Source organism: Eptatretus burgeri, chromosome 2 (genome assembly GCF_056783735.1).
Source record: "Eptatretus burgeri isolate ZD-2024b chromosome 2, Ebu_testis_v1, whole genome shotgun sequence".
NCBI classification, from domain to species: domain Eukaryota; kingdom Metazoa; phylum Chordata; class Myxini; order Myxiniformes; family Myxinidae; genus Eptatretus; species Eptatretus burgeri.
Genome location: NC_140962.1, coordinates 37,627,787 through 37,645,868, shown reverse-complemented (window position 1 = coordinate 37,645,868; position 18,082 = coordinate 37,627,787). Strand labels below are relative to the sequence as shown.

The 18,082-nt window shown below is 43.7% G+C and overlaps 1 protein-coding gene across 9 annotated transcripts in view; it reads right to left on the bottom strand.

The window, feature by feature from the left end:
• The window catches only part of LOC147031827 (uncharacterized), a 109,873-nt gene that overhangs the window by 8,195 nt on the left and 83,596 nt on the right, over positions 1–18,082 (bottom strand). For 8 of the 9 annotated variants that reach the window (XM_085868035.1, XM_085868076.1, XM_085868024.1 and 5 more), the window contains 2 exons: positions 2,314–2,409; positions 2,105–2,221 (listed from right to left, as the gene is read on the bottom strand). The exons of the other annotated variant lie outside the window; for it this stretch is intronic. In XM_085868035.1, coding sequence (XP_085724161.1) covers positions 2,105–2,221; positions 2,314–2,409 — 213 coding nt within the window. The remainder of the gene's footprint in view (positions 1–2,104; positions 2,222–2,313; positions 2,410–18,082) is intronic. 9 annotated transcript variants of the gene reach the window in all.

The window sequence follows — 18,082 nt, the reverse complement described above, 5'->3', positions numbered from 1 at the left end:
GTCCCTTGAGACAAAATTCTTCTTCGCCCTACGGTGAGTTCCAAGACATCCACTGGCAACATAAGGCCAGTGGTCTTGAAGGCATTCCACAACTCTTCAGGATCTGCCAAAGCACCCAGACCCCCCAAATCTCCACGCAGCCTGTTCGCAACCTCCTCAGCTACCCTCTCATCCTTGAGCTTGCCAACATCCAGCCGAGGCTGGGATGGTACCATTCAACCGGATGTTAGCTGCAACTTCAGAGTTGCGACCACAAGCCTGTGGTCGTAATTGAGGAACTGCCGGGTAGACCCTGCAGTTCTGGCTCATCCTCTAGTGACCATCAATGAGCACATGGTCACTCTCCTTTGCCACAACACCAGTGTTGGAAGACTAAGTCCAGCTATGAGCCTGTCAGCACTGAAACCATAAACCAGCCACAAACATGTGCATGCAAAGCGAAAAACCAGCATGCTTCTTGCAAAGTCAAGGAACTTGGTGCTAATCTGGTTCACAGTTCCAGACCTCTGGGGACCAACACACGTCCCATAACCACCCCGATCAGTTCCAGTCGATGCAATGAAATCCCCCAAGACTGTAAGAGCATCTCGCATGGGGCACTGATCTTCCACAGACTCGAGCGTGGCATAGAATATGTCCTTCATGGTGAGACCACTCACCTCAGTCGGAGCATATATGGAGACAGAGACAGAGAAAGGACACCTAAGGAGTGACGAATCCTTTGTCTCCTAATACGCTCGTTGACTGCTGTTACCTCAATTATCATTGGAATCAGCTTATTGGACACAGCGACAGCAACTCCTTGGGTATGGTAACCATCAGAGCAACCAGACCAATAGGAGGTGTAACCACCCACCATGATCTCGCTGCAATCCGGTCTCCGAACCTCAGAGAGTGATGCAATACCGATGTTCAAATGCTTCAGCTCAGATGATAACAGACAGGTGATCATCCTCTCTTTGGGATAGGACATTCCAGGCACCCACCCGCAGGGACCGCCTCAGGTTAACCCAAGGTGTGTCTTTTGTCACCATGGTGGACAACATGGACCACCATCTGGTGGATGACACCTCAGCACCACCCCGACACACACAACCACAATCTGACCTGGGAAGGTTACCTCGTGGTTTTCCTCCTGTCAAAGAGTGGGGTCCCGAAGGCTTTGCCCCAATCCCGTCATCCGGTGAGCTGCCCTGCGGAGGGCAGCTGCACAGGAGATACTCCCACGGAATGAGTTTTAATGGAGAATGTTACCTTGTGGGGTATATACATCTGCATTAGCATCATGGTGTGGGGCATATACATCTGCATTAGCGATGATTGGGAAGGGTGATGCAACAGCCTGATGGTGTGGCGTTCAAAAGGTTATACGAACAAGGTACTCACTTTAGTCAAAGAAACACCAATGATGCTTAAATTTGTTTCTTCATCTGTATTTTGATTTGATTTTGATGTCGCAGACTTTGCAGAGCATTGGTGCTGCCGAAGCAGTTTCCTGGAAAGATTTATACATGGTGCCTTGCCATTCGCCTTCCCAGCATTGTTTGTCCATGCTATATCCTCTTAAAAACCGAGTGTCAAGCAAGGAAGCAGCAAGTACCATTTCTAAAGTCTTTGGTATGACTCGGACGGGGTTCGAACCACCGACATCTCAGACTCGGAGCAGAAGCTCTAACCATTACATCATCGAGTCTGGTCTTCATCTATATACTCGTATTAAAAAATTATAATACCTTGTTAGACATTTTGGACTATTGTGAGCATCTCGTGCTTTCGAGATTAACTCCGGTTAAAAACAGATCTCTTCCTGTGACCAACGAAGGATGATAGTTTTAAAAATGGCAATGCCTGCCTACGTCACAAGTATTATCGATATTTCTGGGCAAGGAATCAGCAGAAGCTTCCATAGTCGGGGGGGGGGGGGTGGGGGGGAGTCCTTTTTCAATGCAATTCTGATATGACAAACAAATTGGTACAGCCACAAGCAGCATAAGTCAGGCTAATTTAAGCACAGCAAAGTCAAATATGGATGGAAATGGGAAATAACCACCTCCCACCCCGCCCCCCCCTTCAAGCAACAAGAAAACAACACTGTGCCGTTTACCATGTGCTTCAGGTCCCGGTTCTGGTTTTATGCCTGTCCATTCCGTATTCAGGCTAAATCCACCATCATTGTCTTGGCTCACCTCCACTTCTTCTGCTGGTTCCAGCATATTCTGATCTATTGGGAGAATGAAGATGCAAATCCATTCTACGCAAACACAGCTCTCACCTTTATTTATTTTGGCCATTTTCGATAATTTAAAAACTTACTGTCATAAAGGTTTTCACGCTTTATGTGAACAACGTCATTCTGCGAGTGCGGGGTATCGGCCTCGTCGATGTCTTCAGTGTAGCAGCCATCCTCCGCTGTGCATAGTAGCAAAATAAACATCAGCGATCTGGGAACTTACTATTCCTTCAACTTCAAAATGTGTGGAGGTAGAATGATTACAAAAAAAAAGAAAGAAAAACCACAAAAGCAATAACAACTGAAGGTGTCGTCTGAGAACAGAATGAAAAGGTGGACATTTTGTATATACAGTCAGCCTTCAACTGGGATGAAGCTCGAGTCGACACCAAAGGAGGTGGGGTGGTGTGTGTGTGTGTGTGTGTGTGTGTGTGTGTGTGTGTGTGTGTGTGTGTGTGTGTGTGTGTGTGTGTGTGTGTGTGTGTGTGTGGGTGTGTGTGTGTGTGGGTGTGTGTGTGTGTGTGTGTGTGTGTGTGTGTGTGTGTGTGTGTGTGTGTGTGTGTGTGTGTGTGTGTGGGGGGGGGGGTAATTGTGCTTTCGTAGTTTCTGCCTTGTTTGGATAGCTACATATTGATCATGCTGTGTCCGGAATACACTCAGTTCCTCTCTGATCAGACAAATCACAAGAAAATGACAGATGCAAGAGCAAGTGAAATATACAATGGAAATCTATTTTTGTTTGATCCGAGAAGGAACATTTACATCCCAGTTTCCCTTAACCAAGTCCTTTGTACATCTGCAAGAAACACTTTAACCAAGAAATCCAATGCCTGCATCTTCTCACGCAACCAAATCCCGATTTGCAGCTGATATTTCCATGTACATTATCTGATCGACTGTTGCAGCTTCACCACACATGCATCTTCATATGGATTCCACAATCATGAGTGTAGACCGATTTAAACAAAGCATTGAGATGAATGCTGACGATTGAAAAAAAAAAAAATAAGTAAATATACATTTTGGAGAGTTTGTTGTTTTGTTTTTTTTCACAATTATTTTTCAATTAATCAAAATTCATCTCGCACACTTCATTTTAATGAATCCACTGTAACTGAATGAAAATAGTTAACTATACACTCAATAGTGGGGCAGATAACAGCAATTTTTGAGAGGAATCGTGCAAACGATGATACAAGCATCAAATTTGGCACATTTGTTCTCCAGAGGATTCTAATCAAATCTGCCTGATTGGCCATTTGAGAATCCAAATTTTGAAAAAAAAAAATTGAAAAAAGTGAAGATCACGAATCAATGTTGGATGCTGGCTGAGATTGGTGAATGTTTCAGAAACATCATCAAAGACGTTCCAAGTCTGCCATGCAGTTTTCTTCCCTTTACCGCGGAAGGCAGACACGAGGTCACATCCAGTGAACGTATGGAAGTATCGGATCCCTCGAGCTTTCTCAGGCCCTATTGCAGAAACTACCTCATGGACTGGAATCCATCGCGCCTTGGCTCCTTGGCCAAAGGCAATCCACATGTTCTCAAGACCTAGTTCCTGTAAGGATGGCAGTACAGATATTGCTATGACTCGTACGTCCGTGTCATTAGCCTTTATGATAATAATGGACTTGCTACCATCCGTCGTTGCATCCCTGGCATGCACAAATATTCGAGTGTCAGCTTCTTCATGACAACATGGAGACACAGCATCCAGTGACTTCCTTGTGTTGCTAATGGCATCTTCACCTTTTGCGACAATGACTGTGCTTGTCGTCTGTACTTCACACATCTTTTCCGCAAGGAAGTGAAACAGCTCAGTCTTGTTGCTGTCATCTCGAAGAAAGCTTCTCCAGTTACTTGGGGTCTTACTGGTTCCTGTCACTCTTGTTCTGATTCCTTGCCCCCTTTTCGACCTTGCCTCGGACTTCAGACTTGACTTCTTGTACACATCAAACACTACGTCCACCCTCTCGTACCTGGCACCATAGGATTCCACCTTTGGGATGATGTCTTCTTTAGCAGTCATCAAATATCTTTGAAGTGCGTGGAGGTCGGGCATTGATAATTGCTGAGCCATCAATGATGACCGCATCTCCCCTTGGTTCTCTGTCTGGGATGTTCACTTGCGCTTCAAGAATTTCAGCCAGCTGTAACTTCAAATTTTTTTGAAGTTTTTTTTTTTTTTTTTTTTTTTCAAAATTTGGATTTTCAAATGGCCAATCGGGCAGATTTGATCAGAAAGCCCTGCAGAACAGAAATGCCAAATTTGATGCTTGTATCATAATTTGCACGATTTTTATACTATCTACTACACTTCAACTCACACATGAGATCTCGATATTTACTAGGGTATTGAGCCAGTCACTTTTACATCAGAGCTAATTTCACGTGGACGTACAAAAAAATATTTATTTTCATCAACTGGAAAAGAACCATCCTGAAGGATGGATCAATCCCCCCCCCTTTTATGGTATATATGGTGTATTTATTACCTCGCACGTGCGAAGCATAAAGCGGGGTTAAGCAATTGGTTCACTTTGTCCATCTGTTAGTCAGTCCACAAACGTCAGCTTATGATTGAGGAACAACTTCATTTCAATTGAATGTTATATTTTTGAAGACTGTAGAACATGAATCGCAACACAAACTTACAGTTTAAGTACTTTGGCTCTGAATTTGTCAAATTGTACGGAATCTCGTCCTGAGCACACATGAACAGGAAGTCAGGTAATTGTTTTACTCTGTCTGTCTGCCTGGTAGTCAAAATTGAAAATCATTCCAAACAGGAAGCTTAATTTTTAAGGACGTTAAAAAGGACACAAACAGGCATAAAGAACGCATGTAACATGTTAAACTGGAGGGGGAGCACTCGGTAGAGTGCAAAACCTCCGCCGCCAATACTGCTAGGTCACTCAAGTGAACCTGATATCCTATTCATTCAATTTGACGTCAACAGTGCTCACAGAGTTATAGTTTGCAACTTTCCCTTTTACTTTTAACTTTTACATACTCAATTCATTCGTCATAACTAGATTCCTTGAGACAGAAGTTGATTTTACGTGGGTATATCCACCTGAAGTTCCAAAATCAGCCGCAATCATAATTTGGGCAAGTTTTTTGTTGGAAATCACTTATAACATGTAGAAATGCAAAAAAAAAAAAATTCAAATATTTTTTCAAAATGGCTGCCATAGCGGCCATATTGGATTTTGGACAAAGTCCAAAATCTCATGGCATGATCCTTGGACCATACCTAATCCCCCCACCAAGTTTCGTCAAAATCCGTCGAGGAGTTTTTCCGTAATACTGTTCACAAACAAACAAACAAACAAACAAGCAGTACTTACTGGTACTTACGAAATTGTCAACTTGACCTCTAACCTTGTCTAATAAAAGCTGTCTCTCGAGAAGGTAGGGACGCAAACCATACCAGAAGTTTCTACGATGATTCTGTACCAAACCATCAAAAATCGAATGTTTTGGATGTTTGACCTAACTGTGACCTTGACATTTGACCGATTTTGACCAAAATCTAATCAGCGCAAGCCATCACCCTCCTGAATCACGTGATGTAATTTGACATTGGTCGCTTCTTCCGTTCGAGTTATCTGTACCAAACCATCAAAAATCGAATATTTGACCTCACTGTGACCTTGACCTTTGACCGATTTTGACCAAAATCTAATCAGCTCTAGCCATCACGCTCCTGAATCACGTGGTGTAATTTTACATGGGTATCTCCTTCCGTTCTCGAGTTATCGTGCCTACAAACAAACAAACAAGCAGTCATAGACTGGTACTTACGAAATCGTCAACTTGACCTCTGACTTTGTCTCATAAAAGCTGTCTCTGGAGAAGGTAGCGATGCAAACCAGAAGTTTCTCCGACGATTCTGTACCAAACCATCAAAAATCGAATATTTTGGATGTTTGACCTCACTGTGACCTTGACCTTTGACCGATTTTGACCAATATCTAATCAGCGCTAGCCACCAACCTCCTGAATCACGTGGTGTAATTTGACATTGGAAGCTTCTTTCGTTCGAGTTATTTTTTGGATGTTTGACCTCACTGTGACCTTGACCTTTGACCGATTTTGACCAAAATCTAATCAGCGCTAGCCATCACCCTCCTGAATCACGTGGTGTAATTTGACATTGGTAGCTTCTTCCGTTCTCGAGTTATCTGTACCAAACCATCAAAAATCGAATATTTGACCTTGCTGTGACCTTGACCTTTGACCGATTTTGACCAAAATCTAATCAGCACTTGCCATCACCCCCCTGAATCACGTGGTGTAATTTGACATTGGTAGCTTCTTCCGTTCTCGAGTTATCGTGCCTACAAACAAACAAACAAACAAACAAACAAACAGAAACGGAAGGCATCAATATACTTACGAAATCTTTAGATTTCGCCAATAATAAACCAATGTCACCCGCAGGGTGACCTGTATCTTGCCAAAAGGTGACTACGTGTGACTTCTTTAAGGTCACACTGAGGTGAACAGAGCTGCCATCCACCAGGAGCGACTCCTTGAGGAATATCTGCCTACGAGAGATTCCGATGAGAATCGTTCTACAGAGTAACCATGAAAAATATGCGTTTGCCTCATAACGTCACCAAATGACGTCATAATGTCTCAAGCTTGACATATCTAGAAAGCACTCATTGAGGTGTTCAATTTGAGGTACTACACGATATGGTTCCTAAAAATTGAAAATTTGACCTTGGGGTCAAATATGTTTGACCTGAGGCGCTAACCATGAAGGTCAAGGCCAATCGCCACCAAAAATTAATCAGCTGAGCGCCAGACCATATACTACATTCCAATGAAGTTTGAAGACGATCCGATCAAAATTACTCAAAAAATAAGGGTTTCGTCGACTCACCTGATTTGCGAGAAAGTGACCTTGACCTTTGACCTTGACCTTCAAAATTTTATGCGCTGAAAGGGACCTCTATAGGCCTCAAATATGCGAAGTTACAAAAATTTCCAATGATAACTGTGCTCTGCAGAGTGATTTATACGTGATTACAGACAAAAAAAAAAAAAAAAAAAAAAAAGATATGAAGGTCAAGGCCAATCGCCACCAAAAAATAATCAGCTGAGCGCCAGACCATGAACTATATTCCCATGAAGTTTGAAGACGATCCGATCAAAATTACTCAAAAAATAAGGGTTTCGTCGACTCCCCTGATTTGCGACAATGTGACCTTGACCTTTGACCTTGACCTTCAAAATTTTGTGCGCTGAAAGGGACCTCTATAGGCCTCTGATATGCGAAGTTACAAAAATTTCCAATGATAACTGTGCTCTGCAGAATTTTTTATACGTGATTACAGGCAGAAAAAAAAATACACAAGCTGACTAACATATCTTGCAAAAACTTCGTTTTAGCAAGATAACAAACAAACAAACAAACAAACAGAAAGGGGTGAAAACAGTAACCTCCGATCTTCGATGGCCGAGGTTAATAAGGTGATGTAAAAGATGCTGCATCAACAGCAGTGAGCTTCCGAAAAAAAAGTTTGCTTTTTTTTTTTTTTACAACTTTTAAAAATATTATTTTATTTCAATCGAATTGTATACTTGAACATTTTCGAACACAAATCACCTTTTGGCACTTTCAAAACCGTTCCGTTTAGCAGTACTTGGACAACATATTACGACATTTTACGCCATCTTGACCAATAAAATTTTCCGCTCACAGCCCCTCTCCATATTCTTTGCTTTTTTTCTCAAGACTGCACGGTGTAATGTGTTCTATGAACTCGAGTAATGACTTCCAATACTGCTTCCCACCATGGTGTGTTATAAGATACACATTTACAGTACATAGAGAGAATTGGCATCCTCCACCAACCCCAAAATCCAGGGGTTATGATTTTTTTTTGAAACCACCTAAAATAACTCCCCGAGTACAACCAAGTCAGTGGTTTTGGAATGCAAAGAAGTCAAACGCACAAATAAACAAATTAACACTTCTCAAATTATATATAGTAGGATTTTACCAGATGAAATTCGAGTGAGCAATATGATCTTGTCAAGGCAATGCATTCTGGAAGGTTGCTTTTGGTATTATTGAAATACAGAGGAGGATACAAGATAGACTGACAGGGTACACTCACCTGTTGTCAGGAATAAATAAATAAACGTTAAAAACTACTTAAGATTTTGTTTGTCCTTCGGGACCTGCGATAAAAAATGTCGAAATAAGTCGAAGTTCAGAGTTGAAAATTTAATTTTGCGTCCCATGTATCAAGTCCCATGGTGTGTATATTATGTATTCTAGTGTTCTGCCCGAAGGCAGGTTCAATACTGCCGAAGCAGTTTCTTGGCATGCCTGGTGTTGGGCTTGGGATCCGAGGATCCTGAGTTCAAATCCCCCTTGGCTGTTGAATTAATACCAGGTGGGGTTGACTCTGCCTCTAATCCTTCCGAGGTCAGCAAATTGAGTGCCAGCTTGCTGGTATCCTGTGTCGGAGTGTTGACCCGTCCAGGATTGTACCCAATAGCCAAGGAGACTGCTTAGGCAGCATCAACGCTCTACACAGAGTATGGTTCCAATGGATGGATGGAGTTTCTTGGCAAGGGTTATATCAAGGGGTTTGCCATTGCCTTCCCAGCAGTAGTGAGGGCAGGAATTTTGAATTTGTTCATGGTTCTGGCGAAAGCTCATCCACTCTTGGTGAACCATACCATGGGGTCTTAAATGTCCACCAACGAACACCTTCAGACGGGACACCAGTTTAACCTCCATCCGAGGAATGGCACACGTGGCACACATTGATGAATCTCCCTGTCTGTGAAACACTGGGATTCAAACCGAGGCTTGACGGTTGAGAGATGAGTGTGCATACCTCTCGGCCATCCTGTCAGCCTATTACGTGCATATATCAAATCAATTTCTTATTGCTCATAAAGACAAACATGAATATTTCGTAAACTCGAAAATCAAACATTGATATTTTTTTTTTCTTCTTCCAGTCACTGGAAACAAGTCACCAAGAAACCTCTCATTTGCACAAGGTCACTCTGTCCAAGTCTCATTTGCCCAAGTCACTCTGTTCTATTCACCCTCTCATTTGCCCAAGGTCATCTGCCATCTGCTTGGAAATCAGCAAACATTACTGCCCTGCATAACAAAGGTGCAAAAAGATCCCTGCAACGACAGACCAATCAGCCTTCTCCCAATCATCAGCAAGGTTATGGAATCCATAATCGCTTCAGACATTAAATCCTTCCTCTTCTCCAATGGCTTGATTTCCGATGTTCAATTTGGTTTCAGACCAGGTCACTACCATGGATATGCTGCTTCTGGTCTCCCAACAATGGATGGAGGTCCTCAATGCCGGACATGAAATCAGAACCATATCGCTAGACATATCGCGTGCTTTTGACATGGTCTGGCACCCTTCCCTCTTCACCAAACTCTCTTCCTATGGTATCCAAGGCCATCTCCACTGATGGCTCGCAGACTTCCTCTGCTGTCGCAGTCAACGTGTGGCCCTAAATGGAGTTCTTTCATCCCCTCTTCCTGTCCAGACTGGAGTTCCTCAAGGTAGTGTTCTGGGCCCTGTTTGTTTTCTGGTTTTGATCAATGATCTCTCCGATTCTCTGGAAAGTCCTCTTTATCTCTTTGTGGAGAGAGACTCCACCCTCTGCCATACCATCTGTCATCCCTCAGACTGGCATGCAGCAGCTTCTTCACCCACTGCAGATCTAGGTAAAATCACAAACTGGTCCAACACGTGAAACATGTCTTTCAATCCGGACAAATCTCACACTCTCACTATGTCTCTCCGAAAGGACCGTTTAGAAACCCCCCCCCCCCCATCCACTTTCTCAACAATCCTCTGGAAGAAGTCCTTTCTTTCACGCTTCTGGGTCTCACTATCTGCCATGACCTTTCCTGGGAAAGCCACATTTCAAACCTCGCCTCCAAAGACAGTCGACGACCGGGAATCCTCCATCGTGCAATGTCCTTCCTCGGCCCACCTGAGCTCCTGACCACTTACAAAGCTTTCGTCCGCAGCCTGATGGAGTACTGCTCTCCCCTCTGGGCTGGTGCTCCTGCCTCCCACCTTTCTCGGCCTCACGCTGTGGAAACCAAGGCATTTCGGATCATTGGCATCTCCCGTGATGAAGCTGAGTCTTTGGGCATCTCACTCTCTCACCACAGGCTGGTCGGTGGTCTTTCTGTCTTCCACAGTCTCCTCTCCAGCCTCACCCTCCCCGCCCCGCTCTCTTTGCGATTTGTCCCCACCACATTTCCGCAGGGTGCTCAAAGTCCGCCAGCAACCCCCTTCTGGTAAAACTATCAAAATCACGAATCACTGCTCACCTTCACCCTTTCATTCCTCTTGATTTTTTTCCCACCTTTGGAATAAACTCCCTCACTCTGTTCAATCCCATTATTCTCTCCAGGCCTTCAAAACAGCTGTTCACCACCAACTCTCATCCCCCATCCAAATCCTTGAACTTTTCTACCCCCGATAATCCACCCAAGCCCACCTCCTTCAAATTCCCTGCTTTCCTTCCTGAAAGTCCCTGTAATGTCCATCTTGTATTCGCCATGTTCCCCGCCCCATCCCTCTCCCTTCCAGATCCCCGAATGTCTCTGTTCCCCACTGTTTTGTCCTTCCGACTCCCATCCGTCTTGTCTCATGCCCCCCTTGCTGTGCGTTGTGTGTTCGCTCTCATAAGAGCCTTGACAAGGTATACAATTTTTCTTTTTTAAACCTGCCATGTGACATCAAAAACAGGTGGTTGATTCAAGTGCAAAGTTTGATTTTTCTGGTGTACTGTGTGGCTCACATCATGTTGAATACAGTATTAATACCACACAGTATTTGATAAAAGTACAACAATGCGATTAAAAAAAAAAAATTGTCATTGTTCCGATATGCATATCATTATGCAAGGGAAGGTTGGGAGGGGGGGAGGGGGTGTTTCTGGGGTGATTGGGGTTTTGCCCCAAGGTTGAGAGATGTAATCATTTAATGTCAGGACCGTGTGTATCAAAAACACCATGTCGTTGCCAGGGTGTACCTGTACGTTCGGTCAAACAAAGTAGTTTAGAAAGCAGACATCTTCACATTCCCTCTCCCCCTCTCCTTTAATGCTTATGAATACCTCAATTATATTCCTCTCTTCACCAATATAAGCATGGATGGATACGGCCTTTTTGTTGCCATTGGAGCCTGAGGTACCAGGATTTGGCAGACAATCCTGGTGCTATGCAAAGCATCATGGACTCCTTTCTCACTTTGCACAGATAGGGCTAGAGAGTCCCCCCCCCACACTCCCAAGACAAGAAACTGCACATTCAGCTCACTCGTGAATCAGTGGGTCGGTTGGTGTGCTTGCTTCACTTCTGCCCGAATCGTACCCGAGACATCCGCCTCCAACACAAGCATCACCAACTGCCTGTGGCAGCACACCTGGTCGAGTCAGCATGCGAGCCGATCGATCCAAATCATCACGGGGAACAAGCCAAGAGGAGCATCCATCATGCAAGCCAAGCTTTGTGACCAATCGTCACCCCCAACCTTCATCTCCCTATTATTTTATTCAGTCTTTGCTTGTCTGTTTATCATTTGCTCCCTTCTTCATCTTTGTTGCTTTCCCAATTGATTCGATTTTTAATATATGTTCAGTATTGCTTGTCATTTGTTTGTTGTACATATTGTCCAAGAGCTACCATTTGGATTTATGCCCAAGGTGAAGAATTACCTCATGTCCATTTATGTTCGTGTTGTCAAATCTTTGTTTGCATTAAAATATCAGTTTGTGTGAAGACATCTTTTCCTGTCAGATGGGTAAGCCTACCGCTCGGGGCATTTTGGGCCGAGTCCACATGTATGGGATGCTTGAGCTTGGGGGTGAAAGTTTAGCAGACTCTGCACATGACAATATTGCAACATATACCGCAAGCAAAAATGGAGGAGGGTTGGGGGGAGTGTCCCAGACTGCACGTGTGTGTAAAAGGGTGCAGTAAACACTTAATGTGCATCCATACCGGGTTTGCATGTGCAAAAATAGTAGATCCATGCACTGACTCAATGTAAATTAGAAAGTCCCCCGTTAGTCAGACAATGCCATACTGATTCCCCCTCATTGATATGAAAAACCCAGACCCTTCCTGACCCTCCTTCTACACACCTGCCACAGGCATGCACTACTTTCCCTCTTCGTGCAGGGATAAGCGTGAGAGGGCACAGAGGAAAAAGAGAAAGGGTGCACCAACACAGTGCGACAAGGAACCACTTTGTGGATCACCTTTAAGTGGTCCCACTGGGGAAAATAGGTCAGGGTAAGGGGAAAAAAAAAAATCATCATACCGATAGTCCAAAAATCAGGGCCTTCTGATCCTAGTGACCCTCAGGAACAGTGGAGCTTTGGCTACCTCGTAAAAGTACCGAGCCAGCAAGTAGATAAACTGAGCCAGGTGGTCAATTTGGTCAAAGGATCACCAAAGGTTTGGCGATCCACTGATCAGACTTGGCTCTTGAAACCCTCATTTCCAGACTGCTTTTCCTTGGGAATTGACAGCAGGTCCATATGGAGAGGTTCAGCAGGGTACCTACACCTGAGGAAGACCCTGCGGTATGCTTAGCTGGAACCTATGGAGGTAGTAGAAAGGCATCTTTTGGACCCTCAGTGAGCAAAGGAAGCAAAGACACATCGAGTGGGAGGTAGAAAGGGGGGGGGGGTATGCTCCGCTGCACAGGGTAGAGAAGTACTCTCACCTCAAGGATATGAAATACATTTTTGAAACATTGGGTAACGGAATTTGAAAATGTGGATGAAAATTGAAGCAAAGCCTGAGGAAGCTGTAGGAGACATAGGAGCCAGTGCAATTGCGAGTCCTATGGTCTTTGATCAAGGTATTCGGGGTTGGAATAACATCTCGTTGAAAAATCATAGCTTCCCACAGGTTACTGTTGCAACACCACCGATTTTGTATGGTAGTTTAGTGAGGTTGGAATGTGGTATAAACAAATTAAGAGGGAGAAAATTATGTGACAGAGGTGTGCAACCTGTTGGTCCAAGAGCTACGACACTTAATCATATGTCTGAAGCCAAAAGGTTTGAGGATGATTTTTGAATGAGAATTTTGTGCCGATTACGAAAACAGATTTCTTAATCGCCACAGCTGATGTTTTGGTGACAAATGCCGTTTTGTGCTTTTTTCACCCAAAAATGTCCAAAAAAAACCTTATAATTCAGTCATCTAAAATTACCACGACATGTGTGTATGATGTATTAAAATAAAGCCCACCTCTTGGTGGACGTGGGCAAATATTAAAAAGACCTATGGAATCGGACAATACGGTTATTAGAGATGACATGGTCTGAAAATTGAGAAAATGGCTGTTCCGATTTGTACAGTGCTCGACATGAATCATGTAACGTGTCTTATTATCATCGTAAATTGTTCCTGAAACTCTTCGGACAATCCTGAAATTCTGACCAGGAAAGCGTACAATCCTGAAACTCTGATCCCATGTTTTCAGCAAGTTTAGATACATCTCTGTACCATCTGGAATTGTTTGTGTTAATGCCAGCATCAAGCCCCAGGTAAGCACAAAGGTCGTGTGCATTTATGAGAAGAATGACGAAAATACCTGTGTCTGAAGGTCGGATAATGATATTTCCATCTTGGCAAATTTTCACACATGGTTTTACATGCCATATGAGCCAAGTGTCAGTCTCTTCGTGGTTGTAGGTTAGGCTGGGTACCTATTTCATCGCAACACCACCTTCCTTCACCTGATAACGGTACGCCTTGTCATCCAGTCCCACAATAAATGTGTGCCCTTGGATCAGCTTGAGGTTTGGTGATCTCTGTCATTCCTTAACAAGAGAAGTGCACGAGGACTGTCTTGAATTTTTCTGAGTTCAGCGGAGCATTGAAATTCTTTGGATGCTTTTGGTCAGGACCAGAGATGAAGTCAATACCTGTATGTGTGCTGATCCTCTCACATCCCACTCAATATCTTTGATTGATGGGCTTTTGATGCGTCACACAGAAAGGCTACTCTCTTTACGAAGTCCAACAACTTTTCGAGTACAACTTTCACGATTCCTCCAAATGTTGCAGGTAAGTTCACAAGGGTACATATGAGAAACATTGAATCAACCACACATGCATCTTGACCTTGTGGTTTACCACGTTTCACCTTTTCCTCCAATTTATGCATCAGTTTCGACTCGTCAGTTTTGTTGATCGACACATCCACATGTACGAGAGTCAAGGGCACGGGCGTGAGAGGATAACTGAAAAAAACAAAGATTCAAATCGCTGGTCGTCAGAAGAGGTCTCGTGCCCCCTGCAACTCAGATTTTCTTGTCCTTCACAGTGAGCTTGAATTTAATCGCACCTGAAGAAAAATGATTTACCTTCTGATAGGGGATGGGTTTCTAAAATCATTTGACATTTTGGGTGGGGGGAATCTGCAGCTGCATCAATTAAGAAATCGGTTTATATAATCAGCACAAAATTCTGATTCAGAAACTCTCAAACCTTTTGGCCCCAAGCCTATGATTAAAAGTGCCAGAGCTCTTAGAAAGTCCATGTTCAATTGGCATGGACTATCAGCCAATGACTGCCAGCTAGACCTATGGCATGGACTCCTTAGGAGTTACGAATGCTTGGAGTGCAAGACCATGAGGTTAATTTGTAAGGGTGGGTAATACTGACAGCTGGAACAGTCCCACTACACTCTGAAGTGGAAGTAATGGCATGGCAGGCAGCAGGAACTGACCCCAGGTAGACCTTATAGGCTGATGAGCCATGTGAATTGCAGGTGATAAAGGGCCCGGTCGGTCAAACCCCTGTGGACATGCAAAAACGTCGTGATGGGATTCTGTAACATGCATGAAACCACAATCAGAGGGGGTACGAAGGTTGTCTGCTGTTCCCCCATTAGTGTAGTAATAGGGGTGAGGGAGGAGGCATCTTGCAAAAGCAAAGACATGGAAATGGAAAGGACAAGGACATAGAGAGCCTGGTTGAGTCACTATTTGGAAGTCACACAGGGAGCAGAATGAACATATCGTAGTTGGGAACGCCCCGAGTCTGGAGGGTAAGATGACGAGGGTCCACGAGATTGCCCCGCTGACAGAGTTGGGGAGCAATTACATGGAACACCAGTACGAGGCTCGGGCAAGAATGAAGCAGTTTGCCCCAGGGGACCAAATTTTGTTCGACTTCCCAGAGGAAGAAGTGGATATGCCGTAAATTGACATCCAGCTGGCAAGGTTCAAGTGTGGTGTTTCAGCAGTTCACAAACATTGTTTATAAATTTTGGATTAGTCCTCGTACTCGACCACAGATCGTTCATTATGACCACCTTTGCCTCTACATTAGCAAGAGATGCCTCCTTGGCTACACAAGGTCCTTCAAAAACGAAATGAAGGAGAGAAAGCCCTAACAGTAGGCAAGTAACCCTCTTGTGCTAGTGCAGGGAAAGACTTCTAAAACAGGAGAGACTGTTTGTAAAAGTGGACAAGATGGAACAAGGTGGAGGTAAAAGGGACCATTCCTGTTTTTCCACATTGTTGTGTGCGCATACTTGTTCAATGAGGACACGGTCGTCACGAGCTGGTGTACCTGTCAAAGCTTCTCAACGCAGGATGATCTGGTGGCATTTGGTACATCTGTCATTCCCCCTGCAACTCCAACGACAATCAGCAACACCACCTGCAACCCTGGTACCCGGATTGCACTATCAGCCACATCAGCCTCCCTGCCACAAATAACTGGAACTTAACTTAGAAAACATTCATTGGATTGTGCGAAGCATCACTGCTGGCATATTTTTGCAAAAAGGGGTTGGATTGATTATTTTTTTCTCTTACCCTTTTAAGTGCTGTATAGTTCTGTACAGGCTAAGGAAGTAGATATGGGACTTTGGGCGTGCATTCAGGTTAATTAATTGCTCGATCTGTCTTGGGTGTGAGGATTCCCCATGGGTAATGAGGTTTGTGCACTTCCTATCAGGTGTGAGAGAGACTGTGGCATAGAGAACGACTCATGCAAAGGGGAGGAGGAAGTGTGTGTGTGTGTGTGTGTGTGTGTGTGTGTGTGTGTGTGTGTGTGTGTGTGTGTGTGTGTGTGTGTGTGTGTGTGTGTGTGTGTGTGTGTGTGTGTGTGCGCGCATGTAAATTTGGAGGAAAAAGGGTAAAAAGAAAAAACATAAAATAAAAGGGTGTTTGTGTCTCATATGTTCATATTTTAAAACCGAAAGCATCCTTTTTAATCCTAGTGTTGTATTTCGTGTACATCTTATGGCCGTACAAAAGGATAAGCTGGCTGTGTTGTTTTTAATGTACAGTGCACCTTCGAAGCGCTTTGGGGTTGCACTCGCATTTTATTAAAAGGCGATCTTGCGTGCATTTTGTTATTTTCTGTTGATGGACATAGTTAAAGGTCCCATGACACTCAAAACTTTCTGATTATTTATATATTAACTTGACCTTCCTCGTGAATAAATCACCCATGTTTCTTTTTTAAAATCAAAAATGGGATAATTAGACCAATATTTCGAACATTTCTAGTGCTTTTCACAACTTCCTATGCCCCTGCCCCTCAAAAAAGTTGACTTCAGCGAACTGCAGGTCACATGACCGTTCATGTCATCCCCAGAACGCGACTCGCACAGAGTGGATTGATTAGATGTCGTGCGCCGTATAAAGTATGAGCAAATGCATTGTGCACATGTGTTTGCTATCTCACTGATCGTCTTGATTACTGTGATTGTTTCGCGAAAGTTTTTAAGAGTTTTCGTCTTACTTTTGAAAATGCCTGCTCGTTGAAACCAGCCTGTTGGGATGGGTACGATTCTACATATATGGAAGCCAGGTATGGCTGCACTCGACATACATGGGTTTATTCTAAAGTGAAGGTACTGCTTCCATTGGCATGCTATTCATTAACATTTAGCCAAAATGCTGAAATAAATGAACAGGGAAAAATATGTTGGCACAACTATGAAAGACAAATTTATCTGTCCTATTACACAGCCTCATAGCCTTGGGACTCTTACGCATTGACTTATACATTGTGTGCATGCTAATACAAGTTACTTGTCAACTCTGGAGTCTAGACTAGTCCGATAAATCCGTCGTCCGTCCGACTAGTTCGATAAATCTGACCTGCTGTAGCTTTCTTTTATTATTCTCTTTTCTTCATTGTTTTCTACTGGCGCTACATGACGACAGTAGGAATAAAATATATAAAAATGCAACAGAACGTCAGATTTATCGGACTACTCTCGACAATTGTGTCACAAGGTGTGTTCTGCACACAAGTTTTCATCGTATCCGGAGAGCGAGATTGCTTCGTTTTATGCGCGGAGAGATACGGCCGATGACATGGGCTGGCCTTGCTTGCGATTAATTCGCCGCGGTGCAACATGTCTGCTGCGCTGCGCTGTTCATGTCACCTCACTAAAATATTTCTAATATCGAGCAGTATGCAAGTCGAATTTACATTATTTAATTACGAATAGGATATAGTCAAACCAGTTGTTATTGCCAAGTCTTCCTTCGATGTCCTCCCGATCATAATGAACGCCGGGAATTTCATCGCCATTTTCCTCTGCTTGTCCTGCTTCGGGCTCGAACTGGTAAGGCCGTATTCCATTTCCAGCTGCCTGAACTTCACCTCCCGCGACTTCGTTATCCGACAATTCTCCATCTGATTCAGACCAAAATCCTTCATTTCTCTCACACTCACTATCGCTACCAGACAAATCAAAGTTCATGTTATCCATTATTCAAAACCAAATGTTTGATTTTTTTTAAAGCAGAAATAAAACGAAGCGTTTGAGTCGA